This window comes from Microcaecilia unicolor, chromosome 2, assembly GCF_901765095.1.
Source record: "Microcaecilia unicolor chromosome 2, aMicUni1.1, whole genome shotgun sequence".
NCBI classification, from domain to species: Eukaryota; Metazoa; Chordata; class Amphibia; order Gymnophiona; family Siphonopidae; genus Microcaecilia; species Microcaecilia unicolor.
Window position 1 is genome coordinate 239529693 of NC_044032.1, and position 21085 is coordinate 239550777.

General features: G+C 48.8%; 1 protein-coding gene across 1 annotated transcript in view; it reads right to left on the bottom strand.

Annotated features, from left to right (window-relative positions):
* Positions 1-1931: 1931 nt before the first annotated feature.
* Positions 1932-21085, bottom strand: part of DMRT1 (doublesex and mab-3 related transcription factor 1) — a 327363-nt gene continuing 308209 nt past the window's right edge. Inside the window, exon 5 of the mRNA XM_030192377.1 lies at positions 1932-2980. Coding sequence (XP_030048237.1) covers positions 2826-2980 — 155 coding nt within the window. The 3' untranslated portion in view covers positions 1932-2825. The remainder of the gene's footprint in view (positions 2981-21085) is intronic.

Below are 21085 nucleotides of genomic sequence, written 5' to 3' on the forward strand. Positions count from 1 at the left end.
ATAAGAATAGAATAGCCATACTGGGTCAGACCAATGGTCCATCTAGCCCAGTATCCTGCTTCCAGCAGTGGCCAATCCAGGTCACAAGTACCTGGCAGGAACCCAGCTAGCAGCAACATTTGGCTACTGCTGAGTTTGACTAATGTTTGTGTTTACAGGAGCAATGAATGCCAGGATCCTGGCAAGGCTGTCTCCCCCTAGCCCCTGGGCACAGCTCCGCACTTGTCTGGCCCTGCTGTGATCACAGCACCAGCAGCAGAAGCAGGAAGGGCAAAGTGACTGCCGCAGTAGCAGGCTGACAAGTGTGATAAAGTGATCTTCCTTAACTAAACTCGTAAAGCACCGGGCAATAAAATTCAATCTTCTGTAAAATCCAATTAAGTCATTATCTGACTGATTGTATCTTTAATTGAAAACAGAAGTGACAGTAAATTTCTGTGATATATCAGGATCAATCGATACCGCTATACGATTCAGCCTCAAGAAGTGATTTATAATGTCAAACCTATATAGGTAACTGCACATTATTCTCTCCGAAACCACTGGTGGATGAAATTAAGAGTAAGTGCATTTAATAAAAAACAAGATGGTCAGGTTATTGATCACAACAGATGGGGAGGGGGGGGGGGTGAAATCAAATAGATGTTTTCAAAGCACAGAGCGAAGAAAATACAAGTAATTCCTTTTTTTCTGTTTAATACAGCTCACTAAATATACACACAAGGAAATTCAGTCATCAATAACATTTTTATTTTCAGGTACAGCTGCAACTACAGTGAACAATGAATTTTTCTCCCAGACTACTTTCATTTCAGGTTGGCTTCTGTAACACCAAGAAAAGTACACTCTAAGCAGATTTTTTTTTAAAACCAAATAATAATAATAATCTTCTCGTGCTGACCATAGAAATCTGATGTAACTGGAGGGCTCCCTCCCTCCTCAAAGGACACATTCACTTTCAACTGAAGAAATCTTTTAACTGTAATGTTGTGCATTAAACTGCAAACTATGTTAATCGTACTGAAAATTAGCGGAAAGAGTGCACGGCAAACACAGCACTCCACGAACAATTCCAAGTAACTACAGCCACAATACATGACATATATATAAAATAAAATGCTCTCTTTCAAGTTTCTCAGCCCCCCCCCCCCAACGTAAAAGGGGTTTAGTCATTTTTAAAATGATTACAGTAGTTTTCTGGGGTTTGACCCTTTGGTTAGCGACAGACCCGCCCCATTTCATAAGTGATGCTACTGCCTGGAAAGGTTTCAAACATCTTTAAAAAAGTGTTTCAAGATTTGACAGTATATTTCACTTTGCTACAGCAACTGAATGACTTAAATTGGTTTGTATCTTGGGTGACTAGGGCTGCAGCAGTATTAAAAACACAAATAACAACCAGTAGGTTTTGCAACCGAAGTGCCCCTCTTTGGCACGCTGCCCACTGAGGATTGGGGAGGAATGGTGAATGAGCTCATCAGAATGCATTTAAATGCTCATTGCATTATTCCTTCCTGCGCAGTGGAGTACCAAGGGGGGGGGGGGCGGTCCGCCCCGGGTGCACGCCGCTGAGGGGGTGCCACGCACCTGTTGGCTCCGAGTCCGCTCGTTCCCTCCCTGCTGCTCCCTCTGCACGGAACAGGTTACTTCCTGTTCCAGGGCAGAGGGAGCAGCAGCCAGGGAACGAGCGGACTCGGAGCCAACAGGCGCGCGGCACCCCCCCCCCCCCAGCAGGTAAAATTGCACCCGGGGGGGTGTAATTTCACGGGGGGGGGGGGGGCACATTGGCGATCCGCCCCGGGTGTCAGCCAGCCTAGGAACGCCACTGTTTCTGCGCCCTGGGTCTCTGAACATCCTGCTCCAGTAAACGCAGGTGCTATTCTGGCGCTAATTGCCTCTAGTGCCTGTGTTTAACTTTTGAGCACCGGGGTCTAATTATGCACTAAGATTACAAAATACCAACTAAGGATGGTTACAGGCATAACTGCCAATTAGCACCAATTAAGTCCAATGATCAATTACTGGTTAAGGCCAATTAGCATCTAATTTAACAATTATGTAACACGTGTGAGCCTGTGTGTGCAAATTTGCACACAGATTCTATATAGCGCCCTATATAGAATCCCCCCCTGTGTAAGATTATAGAATTAGGGACATAGAGGCTGATATTCACCCAGCGGGAGGCAGCCTGCTTAAGTGCCATGGTCGGCGCTGACCCTGGATATTCAATGCCGAACCATTTCCGGTGACCGGCATTGAATATCCAGGGTATTTTTTGTTGGCGCTAATTTAACCAGCTAAGCGAATATTCAATGCTGACTGGTTGACGACAGGCAAAGATAGTTCAATTTGCCTGCTGAACTTAGCCAGTCAGCACTGAATACTGCCGGTTATCACACGACCATGAACATCATCTCGTGCTGACCATGAACATTATCTCATGCATATTCATGGTTAGATGCCGAAACGCTATTTAACCAGTTAGCGGCCACTTCTGGCTGGTTAATTAGCTTGGAATATCAGGGGGATAGTGTTTACCTACAACCTCAAACTAACAATTCAATCAACATTTTTAGGGAAAAAATGGGAGAATGTCCTCTTTATATAAAGCCCTTTGCTGGATATTTGCCATCAGTAAAATCCCATAAGAACAAGACAGCAATCTTTCAGGGTAATGTATTTAAATTCTGAATTGTGCACTGTGACGTTTGCCCCATCAGCACACTGGTTACGTTGAGTTTTCTTTCCCTTTCTGCCAGTTGGCCGGATGGCTCTGGTTTCCACTGTGGCTCTGAGCTGCTCCAGCGCAGGAAGCCAAGCACAGCTCATTCGCCATCCTCCATGACAGAAGACACGGAGAAGGTGCCAGGCTCAGGTGTGGTCTCACACTCTGCCACTCCTTTCGTGCTCTCGGTGCTGACTGGAGAGTTGCTGGAGAGAGACACTAATCCGGAGTCCTGACTGCTGGGTGGTGAAAATACTGAGGTGGGGGGAGACAAAAGAGAAAATCAGGGTTAGACTTCTGCTCATGAACTGCCTGGCTTTGTAGATCACACTGGAGCAATAGAGGGGAGGGGTTGCAGGGGCACCAATTTCTCTCTTCAGTAACTCGCACATTTGCTTGCCGGTATTTTGCAGTTACTTTTTTACACTTTGGAGACTGAAGATTAAGGTGTGTCAAGGGAAAAGGGTATTCTTCACCAATGTAGACAAGCCTTTCAATGGGTCATTAAGACCAGGCTCCCACTAAATAAAAAACACACTGTAACTCACCTAACAGCTTCTTATATGGGTGTAATAGGGTACCAATGTGTATGTCATTGATTCAACATATATCATTTTTATCCAAGGTACAACAAGCGCAGCAGAGCATTTTTAATTATTCTATGAAGGACTCAAGTTCCTAGGGGGTAATTCTATAAAGCAGGCACTAACATTTATCTACCAATTATGTGAATGACTTGAATGCTAGCATATACGTGGAGGGGCATAATTGAACGAAAACGCCTATCTCCATGGGCGTTTATCTCCGAGAACGGGTCAGTGAAGGGGCGGACCGAACCGTATTTTCGAAAAAAATAGACGCCCATGTTTTATTCAACAATGTGTGAGCTGGGCGTTTTTGTTTTTCAGCGATAATAGAAAATGAAAGCGCCCAGCTCAAAAACGAATAAATCCAAGACATTTATTCGTGGGAGGGGCCAGGATTCGTAGTGCACTGGTCCCCCTCACATGCCAGGACACCAACCGGGCACCCTAGGGGGCACTTTTACAAAAACAAAAAAAAAGGTCAAAGAGCTCCCAGGTGCATAGCACCCTTCCCTTGTGTGTTGAGCCCCCCAAATCCCCCTCAAAACCCACTGCCCACAAGTCTACACCATTACTATAGCCCTAAGGGGTGAAGGGGGGCACCTACATGTGGGTACAGTGGGTTTGGGGGGGTTGGACGACTAATAAGCATTAAGCAGCACAATTGTAACAGGTAGGGGGGGATGGGCCTGGGTCCACCTGCCTGAAGTCCACTGCACCCCCTAACAACTCCTCCAGTGACCTGCATACTGCTGCCAGGGAGCTGGGTATGACATTTGAGGGTGAAAATGAAAATGTGTGAAACATCATTTTTTTGTGGTGGGAGGGGGTTAGTGACCACTGGGGGAGTCAGGGGAGGTCATCCCCGATTCCCTCCAGTGGTCATCTGGTCATTTAGGGCACTTTTTGGGGCCTTATTCGTGAAAAAACAGGGTCCAGGAAAAGTGTCCTAAATTCTAGATAAAAACGCATACTTTCTTCCCATTATCGGTGAAATGCGCCCATCTTTGTTCGGCAGATAACCACGCCCCAGTTCCGCCTTCGCCACACCTCTGACACGCCCCCATAAACTTTGTCCGCATCCGCGACGGAGTGCAGTTGAAAACGCCCAAAAATCGGCTTTCGATTATACCGCTTTATTCGTTTTTGTGAGATAAACGTCCATCTCCCGATTTAGGTCGGAACTTGGGCATTTTTCTCGTTCGATTATAAGCTGGATAGTAACACAGTAAAAGTCCATCCACACATATGTGTGCACATGTATGCATAAATGCCAAAATTCCGCCTAAGCACTATTCTGTACTTACCTTCAATAGGGCATAGTTTACAGGTGGGTGTACACGTAGGTAAGGTCTGGGTAGGGTGTATACTTGCTTATCTTCAATAGGACATAGTTTGCAGGTGGATTTATAAATAGGAAGAGTCTGGGTGGGATGTACATTTGCTTATTTTCAACAGGGCATAGTTTGCAGTTGGGTGTACGCATAGGCAGAGTCTGGGCAGGGTGTACACTTGCATATCTTCAATAGGCCATAGTTTGCATTTGGGTGTACATGTAGGCGGAGTCTAGGTGGTGGTGTACACTTGCATTCTATAAATGAAAGTAGGCACCTACTTTTCTTTATAGAATATTTGTCTGCAAGTGTCCACTGTTATTGAATCACCCTCATTATATGCAAGCAGCTGTTCACACCATAGACACTTTAAAGAAACCTGTATTTCTACAGATTCTTCAGGTATACGATTAAGAGACAATGAAAGAGATTTTTTTAAATTAAGCAAAACACATTTTGTTTATAAAGGTTACAGATCTGAATAACATGTCATGTTCGGGTTGATGCTAATAAACTTTTCATGTATTGTTCTGTTGTCGTTTTGTTGTAATATACCATCTGAGCCCGGGTCTTAATTGTTTTACACAATTACTTATCTACACAGGGGATCTGTGTGTGACATCAGATAATATTGCTAACCTCTTATGCCTGCCTAGGCTACATTTCACATGTCTGTGTTGTCGTGGGGGGGGGGGGGGGGGGGGGGAAATAGGGGGTTGCAGTCTCTGGTCTTTGTCTCCTATCATTGCTTTCCTGCAGGTGGGGTGAGTCTTTTATAGGTTTCCACAGTCTTTAATTTGGGTAAGTTGTCACGCCATCTAGCAGTTGCTTCTTCCATGCATTGTATCAATTTTATTTTGTTTATCCAGTCTACAATTGTTGGGACTTGTTGGTGTTTCCATTTGGCTGCAATTACCAGTCTCGCTACTAGTAGTAGGAAGTGAATTAAGTTTGAGGTGAAGGTGCATCGATCTTTGTCCATTCCCAGTAACATGGTACTTTTGCTGTAGGTGATCTTGTTTTTTGTTGTTTGTTCAATTCTTTGGTGTACTTGTTTACAAAAGTTCTGGATATGTGGACAGTCCCACCAAATGTGTTCAAATGAGCCCTGGGCAGCACAGCCTTTCCAGTAGGTTATGTACATTCTGAACATAATGTTGTATTGTGTATATATGGTATGTTAAGCATGTTGACATTTGGGGGATTTTGTTCCACACTTTTCCCCAGTCTTCTACTGACCAGCTTATCTGAGATTCATTTCCCCATTTTTGTATGTACCCTATATGGATGGGTGCTGTTTCTACCGATTTGTCCACTAGTAGGTGGTAAAGCATTGCTAGGGCCCCTTTGCCTCCCTGCCAGGTGTAAAAGAATAGTTCTAGCATGGTTAGCTTTCTTAGATAGTCCTTCTTGTGGATTTGTAGGTAGTGTTGTATCTGTAGGACTGTGAATATCTTTGGTGTAGTGTGTTGCACTGCTAGTGTGTTTTCCCTGGGAATGAACTTTTCGCTTTGTATGAAGTCGTATACTTTGGTTAGATTATTTTCTCTTAGCCATTTGAATGTATTTGGCCCTTCCGTCACCCTAAATGCGGTATCTTTTAGTATGAATTTGATTGGCGAGGTTGAGGACTTGATGCAGAATAGGCTCAGCTCGGCATGTCAAGTGTTTAATAGGGGGCCTATGTCTCCAAATCTTCCTTAGTACATGTTCTCCGTCTGTAAATAGAAAATTTGTTGGGGCATCTTCTGATATGTCCCTTCCTTCTATGGTCAGCCAGTATTGCTCTACTCTGTCTGTATACCTGTATAGGGTGTTGCGTATTTGGACCGCTTGGTAGTAGTCCTCCATTTGCTTTTGGTCTTTTTAGTGTCTTTAGGGCAGTTCTTGGTCTCTTGTTTTTCCAGCTGAATTTAGATAGCATAGAGTCTAGTTGGGAAAAGAATGATTTGGATATATGGCTGGGGATCATCATGAAGAGGAATAGAAGCCTGGACAGGACGTTCATTTTTATTACGTTTATGTGGATGAGGAATGAGGGGATTAGGAGGTCCCATCTCATTATGCCCAGCTGGATTGTCTCTAGGAGGGGGTGGGGTGGGGTGGGTAATGTAATTAGGCCACATAGGTTGTCTGTGATCCATATGCTTACCTATTTTATTTTTCCACTTAAAGGGGAATGGCTTTTATTTGGATCTCTTGGGATTCCAAGAGATAATAGTACGGTTTTATCAATATTTAGCTTATATCCTGATATATTACTGGAAGGGATTGTTTGGGATTGGTCATAGAGAGTAAGGCGTTGTCTGCATACAGGGCTATTTGGTGGTCTGTGTTGCCTATTGTGACTCCTCGTATGTTGGGGTTTGTTCTTATTGCTTCAGCCAGTGGTTCTATTGAGAGGGTGAATAGGAGTGGGGAGAGGGGGCATCCTTGCCTTGTTCTTCTTCCCAGGAGGAATATTTTGGATAGTCTTCCATTTATTTTTATTCTTGCTGTTGGGGATTTATATAGTGCCTGGATGACATTTAGGAAGTAGGGGCTGAAGTGTAGTCCCTTCAACAGGCAAGAATGAACTTCCATTCCATCCTATTGAAGGCTTTTTCAGCATCGAGTGCCAGTCAGGGCCGCCGAGAGGGGGGACAGAGGGGACAAAATTCCCCGGGCCTCCAGGGGGGCCCAGCGCTGCATGTCCTTTGCATGCACCAAGTCTGTAGGTGCTCGTCCCTCCGTCCGAGTTCCAGGGCCCACCCTCCGTCCCTCCTTCCGTCCGACTCCGAGTTCCAGGGCCCGCCCTCCGAATTTCAAAAGCGATCTTCTTACCTCGTCGGGGTTATGGCAAGAGCAGCACGCAGACGCAGTGAAAAGCGTGCAGGCTCGCGCTTCAGCCTTCCCTTGCCTGTCTCTCAGCTCTGGTCCCGCCCTCATTTCCTGTTTCTGCAAGGAAGACAGGAAGTACATGCACATGGATGGAGGGGAGGGGAGTGAGGAAAAATGCTGGCTATGGATGGAGGGGAAATTGCTGAATTTAAGGGCTGGATTGGAACATTTTCAGGACAGATGTCGAAACTTGAGGAAGGATAGGGACAGGGCTACAGATGGTAGACAGGACACATAAGGACACAGGAGGATGGTGGACATGGTGAGAGAAAAAATATCAAATGGAAAGAAGACACTGCATAAAAAGATGGGACCAAAGCGAATAGAAAAACTATGATCAGACAACAAAGGTAGAAAAAAGTATTTTATTCAGAATGTATTAATTGGAATATGTCAGCTTTTGGAAATGTGTATCTGTGATATTCTTCATGCAAGTTTCAATTTTTCTAGTATTGCTGCATGCTGAGTCTGACTTCTTGAGGTAACTTTCTAGTTCAGTATTTTGCCTTCATATTTTTTTTATTTCTAGTTCCTTGTGTCATATCTGTTGCCATGTGTTTTTCATGTATGATCAAGGTACAGCTAGTGTGTAGTATTTGCAGCCCTTGTTTTTCATTAGGTTGTGTACTGGTGTTTTAGAGCCCAGTGTAATTATAGTGCTGCCTTTCCACGCATAAGGTTGTAGCTCGTCTTGTCCTTGAAATTGGTGCTGTTATGGTTTGGTAAGGTTATGAGTGGGTTTTTGCACAAGTTTGTGTATAGTGTTTTGCAGTGGAGAGATTGTGTTTTGGCCTTACTGAGGTGGCACCAAAACATCAGAAAAGGTGTAGAGCCTAAATCATGACACACTTCCTGTTATGATTCTGCCGGTTTGGCTGAGGGGGAGGGGGGACGTCTCTTCTGATTGGCTGCCAGGAGTTGTGCTGACGTCAGGGGATAGTACTTTAGCCTGCAGCTGAAGAGTTTCTCTGCTTTTGCGTTACTTATTTGGTGGTAACAGGAAAGCCTGATAGGTTTCTCTCAGAACGTGCTCTAGGTTCTGACAGGGATCTGTGTTGATTTAGAGTATTCTTTTCCTTCCCTCTGGGTTAGCTGCTGCTGTGTTTGTGTGTGTGTGCGTAGCTCTGTAATCAGGGTCAGCTGCTCGTTTGTTTAGTGGGGGCTGGGTATTGCTCAGCCTCCAGGGCTCTGGGCTGAGTGAGAGCGTTCTCCTTTGTTTGTTTGTTTTAAAGATTTCTCTTCCCAGTGTCCTGGCCTGCTGGCTCAGTGAGTTTAACCCTTTGTGTACTGTGTGTATTGTATTCCTGCCTCTGCCTATGTGTTTGTTTGGATGGGCCTCACTCCCTCTGATTGTTTGTTGATTTATGGCACTCTCTCTCTGCTGGCTCTACAAGCTTAACCCTTTGTGTTCTGGGTGCCTCTGTCTACAGTGGGGTTGAGGCAAAGGCTTTCTGCCTTCCTTTTGTGTTTGGTTCCTCTGGTTTCTGCCTGGGGCTCCTACCCTGGTGGGGGGGGGGGGGTTGCTGTGTTAGTTTCCCTGTCCTGCGCTAGTCCCCTGCGTGGGCGTGGCCCGCTCTGGTTCTTTGTTTCCCCCTCTGCCCTATTGCTAGTTTTCAGCGCGTGTCGGGCCTCTTGGGGCCCTCTGGGTTCTTTCACCCCTCCCTGTGTGTGATTGGGTTCCAGTTCAGCCGTGAGGCTCGCACGAGTGGCTCTGTCTGCGTGGGTTCCGGTTCGGCCGCGAGGCCCGCCTGTATGCCTATTTCCCTTCTTCCTGAGGGACTGTGGGGAGGGGTAGCTTAGGGGGTATTGTGTAGCTGGGGTGTGCGGTGGTGGGTCGGTCTCCCCTTGGCCTGGGTCGGTGCCCTGCTGGCCTCGGCCAGGGCCCAAGGGCTCACGACCAACCCAACGGATTACACTTCCTCTTGAAGGGATCTACATACAGTGGGGGAAATAAGTATTTGATCCCTTGCTGATTTTGTAAGTTTGCCCACTGACAAAGACATGAGCAGCCCATAATTGAAGGGTAGGTTATTGGTAACAGTGAGAGATAGCACATCACAAATTAAATCCGGAAAATCACTTTGTGGAAAGTATATGAATTTATTTGCATTCTGCAGAGGGAAATAGTATTTAATCCCTCTGGCAAACAAGACCTAATACTTGGTGGCAAAACCCTTGTTGGCAAGCACAGCGGTCAGACGTCTTCTGTAGTTGATGATGAGGTTTGCACACATGTCAGGAGGAATTTTGGTCCACTCCTCTTTGCAGATCATCTCTAAATCATTAAGAGTTCTGGGCTGTCGCTTGGCAACTCGCAGCTTCAGCTCCCTCCATAAGTTTTCAATGGGATTAAGGTCTGGTGACTGGCTAGGCCACTCCATGACCCTAATGTGCTTCTTCCTGAGCCACTCCTTTGTTGCCTTGGCTGTATGTTTTGGGTCATTGTCGTGCTGGAAGACCCAGCCACGACCCATTTTTAAGGCCCTGGCGGAGGGAAGGAGGTTGTCACTCAGAATTGTACGGTACATGGCCCCATTCATTCTCCCATTGATGCGGTGAAGTAGTCCTGTGCCCTTAGCAGAGAAACACCCCCAAAACATAACATTTCCACCTCCATGCTTGACAGTGGGGACGGTGTTCTTTGGGTCATAGGCAGCATTTCTCTTCCTCCAAACACGGCGAGTTGAGTTCATGCCAAAGAGCTCAATTTTTGTCTCATCTGACCACAGCACCTTCTCCCAATCACTCTCGGCATCATCCAGGTGTTCACTGGCAAACTTCAGACGGGCCGTCACATGTGCCTTCCGGAGCAGGGGGACCTTGCGGGCACTGCAGGATTGCAATCCGTTATGTCGTAATGTGTTACCAATGGTTTTCGTGGTGACAGTGGTCCCAGCTGCCTTGAGATCATTGACAAGTTCCCCCCTTGTAGTTGTAGGCTGATTTCTAACCTTCCTCATGATCAAGGATACCCCACGAGGTGAGATTTTGCGTGGAGCCCCAGATCTTTGTCGATTGACAGTCATTTTGTACTTCTTCCATTTTCTTACTATGGCACCAACAGTTGTCTCCTTCTCGCCCAGCGTCTTACTGATGGTTTTGTAGCCCATTCCAGCCTTGTGCAGGTGTATGATCTTGTCCCTGACATCCTTAGACAGCTCCTTGCTCTTGGCCATTTTGTAGAGGTTAGAGTCTGACTGATTCACTGAGTCTGTGGACAGGTGTCTTTCATACAGGTGATTGCCGACAGCTGTCTGTCATGCAGGTAACGAGTTGATTTGGAGCATCTACCTGGTCTGTAGGGGCCAGATCTCTTACTGGTTGGTGGGGGATCAAATACTTATTTCCCTCTGCAGAATGCAAATAAATTCATATACTTTCCACAATGTGATTTTCCGGATTTAATTTGTGATGTGCTATCTCTCACTGTTACCAATAACCTACCCTTCAATTATGGGCTGCTCATGTCTTTGTCAGTGGGCAAACTTACAAAATCAGCAAGGGATCAAATACTTATTTCCCCCACTGTATAGTGCAGGGGCCCGGCCCGGTGGCGGACGGAGGGGAGCGGGTGGAGCGGCAGTGACCTGGGGGGGGGGGGGGCCCAGGGGCGGCCTTGTCCCGGGCCCGGCCCAGTCTCTCGGCGGCCCTGGTGCCAGTAATATTGTTGGGGCTAGTTTCTGGGCCCGCGTGTGGTGAATTATGTCAATGAGTGTTCCTATTACCTTGTTCAGTCTATTTGCCAGGATTTTTGAGAGGAGTTTGGCATCTACGTTTAGAAGGTATATTGGCTGATAGGAACTGAAGTATATGGGGTTCTTATTTGGTCTTGTACAATTGTTATGTTGGCGTTTTTGAAGGATTCTGGGATTCTGCCTTCTATGACAGCTAGGTTGAATAATTTTAACATTGTGTTCTCTAGTACTGGCCAGAAAGTGAATGATACATACCTGTAGCAGGTGTTCTCCAAGGACAGCAGGCTGATTGTTCTCACGACTGGGTGACGTCCGCGGCAGCCTCCACTAACCGGAAAAAAGCTTCGCGGGACGGTCGGCACGCAGGGCACGCCCACCGCGCATGCGCGGCCGTCTTCCCGCCCGTGCGCGACCGCTCCCGCCAGTTGAATGACTAGCAAAAGATGAAACACACAACTCCAAAGGGGAGGAGGGAGGGTAGGTGAGAACAATCAGCCTGCTGTCCTCGGAGAACACCTGCTACAGGTATGTATCATTCACTTTCTCCGAGGACAAGCAGGCTGCTTGTTCTCACGACTGGGGTATCCCTAGCTTTCAGGCTCACTCAAAACAAGAACCCAGGTCAATCGAACCTCGCAACGGCGAGTGTACAACAGAAATTGACCTACGAAGAACAACTAACTGAGAGTGCAGCCTGACCAGAATAAATTCGGGTCCTGGAGGGTGGAGTTGGATTTACACCCCAAACAGATTCTGCAGCACCGACTGCCCGAACCGACTGTCGCGTCGGGTATCCTGCTGGAGGCAGTAATGTGATGTGAATGTGTGGACAGATGACCACGTCGCAGCCTTGCAAATCTCTTCAATAGTGGCTGACTTCAAGTGGGCCACTGACGCTGCCATGGCTCTGACACTATGAGCCGTGACATGACCCTCAAGAGCCAGCCCAGCCTGGGCGTAAGTGAAGGAAATGCAATCTGCTAGCCAATTGGAGATGGTGCGTTTCCCGACAGCGACCCCTAGCCTGTTAGGGTCGAAAGAAACAAACAATTGGGCGGACTGTCTGTGGGGCTGTGTCCGCTCCAAGTAGAAGGCCAATGCTCTCTTGCAGTCCAATGTGTGCAACTGACGTTCAGCAGGGCGGGTATGCGGCCTGGGGAAGAATGTTGGCAAGACAATTGACTGGTTAAGATGGAACTCCGACACCACCTTCGGCAGGAACTTTGGGTGGGTGCGGAGCACTACTCTGTTGTGATGAAATTTGGTATACGGAGCATGAGCTACCAGGGCTTGAAGCTCACTGACCCTACGAGCTGAAGTAACTGCCACCAAGAAAATGACCTTCCAGGTCAAGTACTTCAGATGGCAGGAATTCAGTGGCTCAAAAGGAGGTTTCATCAGCTGGGTGAGGACGACGTTGAGATCCCATGACACTGTAGGAGGCTTGATAGGGGGCTTTGACAAAAGCAAACCTCTCATGAATCGAACGACTAAAGGCTCTCCAGAGATGGCTTTACCTTCCACACGATAATGGTAAGCACTAATAGCACTAAGGTGATTCCTTACTGAGTTGGTCTTGAGGCCAGACTCTGATAAGTGCAGAAGGTATTCAAGCAGGTTCTGTGCAGGGCAAGAACGAGGTTCTAGGGCCTTGCTCTCACACCAAACGACAAACCTCCTCCACTTGAAAAAGTAACTCTTTTTAGTGGAATCCTTCCTAGAGGCAAGCAAGACCCGGGAGACACCCTCAGACAGACCCAACGCAGCGAAGTCTACGCCCTCAACATCCAGGCCGTGAGAGCCAGGGATTGAAGGTTGGGGTGCAGCAACGCTCCGTCGTTCTGCGAAATGAGAGTCGGAAAACACTCCAATCTCCACGGTTCTTCTGAGGACAACTCCAGAAGAAGAGGGAACCAGATCTGACGGGGCCAAAAGGGCGCTATCAGAATCATGGTGCCGCGGTCTTGCTTGAGCTTCAGTAAGGTCTTCCCCACCAAAGGTATGGGAGGATAAGCATACAGGAGGCCGGTCCCCCAATGAAGGAGAAAGGCGTCCGACGCTAGCCTGCCGTGTGCCTGAAGTCTGGAACAGAACAGAGGCAGCTTGTGGTTGGTCTGAGAGGCAAAAAGGTCCACCGAGGGGGTGCCCCACGCTCGGAAGATCTTGCGTACCACTCTGGCATGAAGCGACCACTCGTGCGGTTGCAATACTCTGCTCAGTCTGTCGGCCAGACTGTTGTTTACGCCTGCCAGGTACGTGGCTTGGAGGAGCATGCCGAACCGACACGCCCAACGCCACATCCCGACGGCCTCCTGACACAGGGGGCGAGATCCGGTGCCCCCCTGCTTGTTGACGTAATACATTGCAACCTGATTGTCTGTCCGAATTTGGATAATTTGGCAGGACAGCCGATCTCTGAAAGCCTTCAGTGCGTTCCAGATCGCTCGGAGCTCCAGGAGGTTGATCTGCAGATCCTTTTCCTGGAGGGACCACAGACCTTGGGTGTGAAGCCCATCGACATGGGCTCCCCACCCCAGGCGAGATGCATCCGTCGTCAGCACTTTCGTGGGCTGCGGAATTTGGAATGGACGTCCCAGGGTCAAATTGGTCCGGATGGTCCACCAGAGCAGTGAAGTGCGGCAACTGGTGGAGAGGCGGATGACATCTTCTAGATTCCCGGCGGCTTGAAACCACTGGGAAGCTAGGGTCCATTGAGCAGATCTCATGTGAAGACGAGCCATGGGAGTCACATGAACTGTGGAGGCCATATGACCCAGAAGTCTCAACATCTGCCGGAGCTGTGATCTGCTGAGACGCTCTGGTCTGCGAAGCCAGGGCCAAGAGATTGGTGGCCCTCGCTTCGGGAAAGGTAGGCCTGAGCCGTCTGGGTATTCAGCAGCGCTCCTAATTCCAGAGACTGAGTTGGCTGGAGATGGGACTTTGGGTAATTTATCACAAACCCCAGCAGCTCCAGAAGTTGAATAGTGCACTGCATGGACCGGAGGGCTCCTGCCTCCGAGGTGCTCTTGACCAGCCAATCGTCGAGATATGGGAACACGTGCACTCCCAGCTTGCGTAGATACGCCGCCACCACCACGAGGCACTTTGTAAACACTCGTGGGGCAGAGGCGAGCCCAAAGGGCAGCACACAATACTGAAAGTGCCGTGCGCCCAGGCGGAATCTGAGATACTGTCTGTGAGCTGGCAGTATCGGGATGTGAGTGTATGCGTCCTTTAAATCCAGGGAACATAGCCAATCGTTTTTCTGAATCATTGGCAGAAGGGTGCCCAAGGAAAGCATCCTGAACTTTTCTTTGACCAGGAATTTGTTCAGGCCTCTCAGGTCTAGGATGGGACGCATCCCCCCTGTTTTCTTTTCCACAAGGAAGTACCTGGAATAGAATCCCTGCCCTTCCTGCCCGGGTGGTACGGGCTCGACCGCATTGGCGCTGAGAAGGGCGGAGAGTTCCTCTGCAAGTACCTGCTTGTGATGGGAGCTGAAAGACTGAGCTCCCGGAGGACAATTTGGAGGCAGGGAGGCCAAATTCAGGGCGTATCCGCACCGCACTATTTGGAGAACCCACTGGTCGGAGGTTATGAGAGGCCACCTTTGGTGAAAAAATTTTAACCTCCCTCCGACCGGCAGATCGTCCGGTACGGACACTTGTAGGGCGGCTATGTTCCCGTGGATCCAGTCAAAAGCCCGTCCCCGGCTTTTGCTGTGGAGGCGCAGGGGGCTGCTTAGGCGCACGCTGTTGACGAGAACGAGCGCGCTGGGGCTGTCCCTGTGCCTGACGAGGCCTTCGGGCCGGCTGGTTGTACCTACGCTTCGCAAAAGAATAGGGTGCAGCCTGCCGGGCCCGGGAAAAACGTCCACCTGTGGAGGTGGATGCTGAAGGCGCCCGGTGGGAGAGCTTGTCGAGAGCGGTTTCCCGCTGATGCAGTTGGTCCACCATCTGCTCGACCTTCTCGCCAAAAATGTTATCCCCCCGGCAAGGGACGTCGGCCAGTCTCTGCTGGGTGCGGTTGTCCAGGTCAGAGGCACGCAACCATGAGAGCCTGCGCATCACTATACCTTGGGCCGCAGCACGAGATGCCACGTCACAGGTGTCATAGATACCCCTGGACAGGAACTTTCTGCACGCCTTCAGCTGCCTGACCACCTCCTGATAAGGCCTGGACTGCTCCGGCGGGAGCTTCTCGACCAGGTCCGCCAGTTGTTGCACATAGGTCCGCATGTGGATGCTCATATAGAGCAGGTATGATTGGATGCGGGTCACGAGCATGGAGGATTGGTAGGCCTTCCTCCCAAACGAGTCCAGAGTGCGAGACTCCCGCCCCGGGGGCGCCGAGGCGGTATCCCTCGAACTCCGTGCCCTCTTGAGAGCAGAATCCACGACCGCTGAGTCATGGGGCAATTGTGGCCGCATTAGCTCTGGGTCAGAGTGGATCCTGTACTGGGACTCTGCTTTCTTGGGAATGGTGGGGTTAGTTAATGGTCGCACCCAGTTCCGAAGCAGCGTCTCCTTAAGGACATTGTGCAGCGGCACCGTGGAGGACTCTCTAGGTGGTGATGGATAGTCGAGGACCTCGAGCATCTCGGCCCTCGGCTCTTCCACAGAGACCACGGGGAAGGGAATGCTAATAGACATATCCCGCACAAAGGAGGCAAAGGAGAGACTCTCGGGAGGTGAGAGTTTCCTCTCCGGTGAAGGCGTGGGGTCCGAGGGAAGGCCCGTAGACTCCTCTGAGGAGAAATATCTAGGGTCCTCCTCTTCCCCCCACGAGTCCTCATCCTCGGTGTCGGACATAAGCTCATGTAGCTGAGTCCTGAACCGGGCCCGGCTCGACGTCGAGGCACCAGGGTCTCGGTGTCGTCGAGCGGTGGACTCCCGCGCCGGCGGGGACGGAGCTCCCTCCATCGACGTCGACGGGGACTCCACCTGCGTGGCGGTCGAGACCGGCACCGCAAGCGGCGGCGGTGTCGACGGCCCCGGCAGTTCGCCGGCGCCACAGTCATCGGCGCCGAGGGCGCAAGCACCCCCGGCGCCGGCACAGCCTGGCGCATCAGCCCTTCCAGGATCCCCGGAAGGATGGCTCTGAGGCACGCATCCAGGCCCGCTGCCGAGAAAGGCGGTGGGGCCGGTAGGGGTGTCGGTGCCCGAATCTGGTGGGAGCCAGGAGACTGCACCGAGGTGCCGGGACCCTGTTGCGTCGGCACCTCTATCACCGACGGGGATCTCTCCTCTCGATGGAGACGCTTCGGCGTCGACTCCTCTCCGATGTGCATCGAGGGCGACCGGTGACGGCGCTTCTTATCCTTCTTCCGATGCCCGTCACCGGCGCCGGGAGGCATGGAGGAGAAGGATGACGATCCCCCTCGGTCTCGAGGAACCGGGTCAGACAGGGTTCGGTCCCGTGGGCCACGGGCTGAGGGAGTGACCGGGGCCGACTGCCCACGCGGCCTCTCACCTCTACCCTCACCGGAGGACCGGCGGGCCGACGGGACCTGTTCTCCTGGGGTCGATGCCATCGGTGCCGATGTCTCGGGCATCGATACTGGTACCGAAGGACCGGGCGTCGATACCGATGCCGTCGAGGTCGACGTCGAGGGGCCGGCGCAAGTTCCAAAAATACGGTCCCGTTGAACTTGCCTCGCAACCTGAGTCCGTTTCCGGAGACCGAGACACAGGGGACACGACTTGAAATTGTGCTCCGGCCCGAGGCACTGGAGGCACCAAGCGTGGGTGTCGGTCTGCGAGATGGGCCGGCCGCACCGACCACACTTTTTAAATCCACTCGGGACCTTCGAGGACATCGACGGAAAAATCACGTCGGCGAAATTAAAGTCGTCGATGGTGGCGGAAATCACACCTCGAAAATGAAAAACGACCGTGCGGCCACCAGGCCGCAACGCAACGTCCCCGCTGGAAGCGAGGGAAAATGGGAGCGCGTGCTCCTTTTTTTTTTTTTAGAAAAGAAAAGTGGAGCGCGCGGCGATTAATTAAATATAAAAGAAAATAAAGAGGTTCGCGTAAACGCGACGGTTTTTCCGGGGCTGAAACAGAGAGAGCGTCACAGGCACGACTCTCTCCAGGCGCGGAAAAAAAGGAACTGGCGGGAGCGGTCGCGCACGGGCGGGAAGACGGCCACGCATGCGCGGTGGGCGTGCCCTGCGTGCCGACCGTCCCGCGAAGCTTTTTTCCGGTTGGTGGGGGCTGCCGCGGACGTCACCCAGTCGTGAGAACAAGCAGCCTGCTTGTCCTCGGAGAATATTCTGTAAAATTCGATCAGTATTTTGTCTGGACCAGCTGCTTTGCTGGGAGTTGTGGATCTTTTTGCTTTCCCTAGCTCTTTTCCTGTTATTAGGGCATCTAGTGCTTGGTTATTTGCTTTGCAAATTTTTTTCTTTTCTAGTAGTGAAATAAATTTGTTGAGTTGGTCCTCTGTTCTGAAGTTTTTTTTTATAGTAATATATAAAGCAGTTCTCTTTCTTTTTGGTCCTGCTGTATTTGTCCATTGTCATCCTGTATGGATCCTAACGTGTTTTTTGTGATTCCATTTTTTTTTTAAATTTAAGATTGTTTTTATTCAACATTTCAATAAAGAAAATCATACAATACACTTAACTGCAGCCACAAGGTGTGATTCTATTTTTGAGTTGGAAGGCTAGCAGTTTGTCTATTCCCCCCTCTCCCAAATATCTAGTTCCTTATCCCTATTTTCTGTATAGACCTTCCACTTCTGTTAGGACCACTGCATTTAGTTATTGCCATAAGTGGGTAATCTGTCCCATGACTTGGTCTGTCAGGTTTATTTTATGTTGGTATTCTAACTTTTTCAAGGATTGAGTTGGAATCCCAACATAAAATAAACCCGACAGGTTACCCGCTTATGCCAACAACTAGATTGAGTTAGGTGTTCTCTCTCTCGTGTTTTACGTTTCTTTTCTCTGGATCCCATTTCTATGCTTTTGCCTCTTATTACTACTTTTATGGCCTCCCAGATTGTTAGTATATCTGTTTCCCCGTTGTCATTTATGAAAATGTAGTCTGTCAGGCATTTTTCAAGTTCTTTTCAATTTTCATCATTGGTCAATAGGGTCATATTCATGGTCCAGCCCCTCAAGTCTCTGAATTCTAGTCTACCATTTTTAATGTCTAGTTGGATGGGGGCGTGGTCAGCGCTGATAACTTGGCCTATCATGCTTGAGTGGATTCTTTGGTTTAGTAGACTGTCAATAAGGAACATGCCAATTCTGGAGTATGAGCTGTGGCAAGCTGAGTAGCACAAGTCTTTTTATGGCGGTGTAATTGTTGCAAAATATTTATTAGTCCATATTCCCTACAGAGCTCTTTTAGGGAGAGTTCTGCATTCTCTTTTGTATTGTCTCTGTTGGATCTATCTCATTCCTCCTCCATCACACAATTTAAGACTTCCCCTAGGATTAAGGGCTGGGCTGCCAATTCCTATGAGGTTTTTTGTGTTTGTGATATAAAGTTTATTTGTTTTTTTGTTTGTGGTGCACATGTTTACTGGGAATATGTCTGTGTCTCCCAATTGAAGTTCTATGCCAATCCCTCTTCCCTCTTTGTTTTTCCATATTCTCTTTGCTGGTTCTATGGTCGCTGTGTGATGACTGCAACCCCTGCACTGTTGGTGGAGCCCCCCGACACATGTACTTCTTCCACCCATTTGGCCTGCAGCCAATGTGATTCTTGGCCTCTTAGGTGTGTCTCTTGCAGGAGGTATATATTCGCTCCTATCCTATCTAATTCTATTAACATTTTCTTTTTTTTCATGTGTATCTGCAGGCCTCTGACATTGTAGGATATTATTTTCTGCCAACTGGTCCTGTCATGAGTGTGCTTGGGTGTTAGCTGTGTGGTGCGTGATGTACTAGGCGGTGTGTTCCCTTGTATTCTTTGATTGTCTGTCCTACCTCCTGTCGCCTGTGTAGATCTGATTGGGTCATGCATTTTGTGGTAAGTTCAAAGCTATAACATTCAGTAAAGTTTCAACTTAACATATTAAAACAAATGAACAAATTAAACAGTTTGTGCCCACTGGTACCTTTCTTGATAAGGGGAGTGTTCATGTTGTCTTTGAACTCCTTGGCTGATTCGAGCCTGCATGAGATCTTCAACTTTTTTTCAGTGGGGGGGTGACCCGATCGGGCTTTATGGGTCTCTCTGCTTCCGAGGCTGCTGTATCAGTTCTCTGGAACTCTGAGTGTAGGAAGGGTATGGTCCTTGTGTTGCTCCCTAGTCACTGTCCAAGGAGAAAAGTTTGTATACCACTGTGTTGTTGAAGTAGTCAGGACAGGATAGTAGCTGTGTCTGTTGTTGCTGAGTTGTATAGCACCTGTGGGCTTTCTGCTCATTGTGAGAGGGGCAAGCTCTCTGGGTCATCTGTGGAGGCAGGGGTCGATTGCTTGCAGCCGCCATTTTGGAATCACATGCACTCACTCATTGTTTGTTGTCTGGTGATCTTGTCGGTTCTGTAAGTTGCAGACTTGGTTATTGACGTTCTCTTTGCCTCTGGTCGCATTAGTGCAGGCGATTTTGGTAGAGTCTCTCTCCTTATTTTTGTTTTGCAAGTGGTTTGGCTGAGTGGCCTCGGGAGCTCTGCATGGATGCATCTGCTCGCTATCCCAGCATCACATGACCCCCAAATAAAGAGCTTAAATACTTGAGCATATTTTAAATATGCATTTTTTTTCTGAAGAGGACCAAAGCATATATCAAACTTTGCCATTATATGGATGTAACAGTCAGGCAGAGCTTTCTCAACTGTTTTAAAGTATTGCAAAAATAATAAATACACAAAACTAGTAAATAAATGCCTGAAGATTCACCATAGTCCTGAAACACATCGGGAACTTGGGAGTCCTTTTACTTAGCTGCATTAGGCACAAAAGTATGCCTAATGCAGCAAAAATGGCCTAACACAGGATGCGTTAAAGCATTGTGTGTTAGTTTTGCCATCTGTGCACGCTAAACACACGGTATTTATTTATTTATTTATTTTTGGAGGGCCATGTCAGAGACAGAGAATGGTTATGGATGTGCTATTCGGCTAGTGCACTGACATTACCACTGTGTTAACTGATTAGCACATCCATATCGCAGGAGCCCTTAGCACTTCCTAAATAGGAGGTGGTAAGTGCTCCTGCATTAATTTTTTTAAATGGTCACTGGCTGATGCTACCATTAGTGCATGGCCAGAAATGCAACAAATAGAAAAAAGTCCTTTTTGACAGCCGCACTAGAAATGTGCTTAGTGTGCAGGAAAAGCCCACGTAAGGACTCACTAAGTCCATTTACTACTACTACTAGAACAGCTTAGTAAGAGGGCCCCTTGGTAGAATTTCTTTATCATTTTACTTTTAAACCATGAATTTGGTCACAAAATCCAGAGCCCAACTGGTAGCACCTGGACAGCGGGTAGAGCTCTAGAAAGTGACCATAGAAGGTGATCATTCTGTCACTGTTTGTCACCCTTGTTCAAACCTGTGGATTTCATGAATAATGTGTGCTTGCAGCCAGGGCCACCAAGAGACAAAGCCAGGCCTGGAGCAGGGCCACCATTGTCGTCACTGCCACCCCCCACATCATCGCTGCCCCCTCTGTTGTTGCAGACAAATGCAAGGAAGACCAGGTGGCCACTTTACAAATTTCAGCCAGAGAAATCAAAGGTATCTCCGCCCAAGAAGCAGCTTGCCCTATAGCAGAATGAGCTTTAAGCCCATCCGGAACAGACATGCCTTTCAAAATGTAGGCCAAACCAATTGCCTCCTTGATCCACTTGGCAATCGTCGCCTTAGAGGCTGCAAAACCTTTATGTCCAACACCCAACAAGACAAAA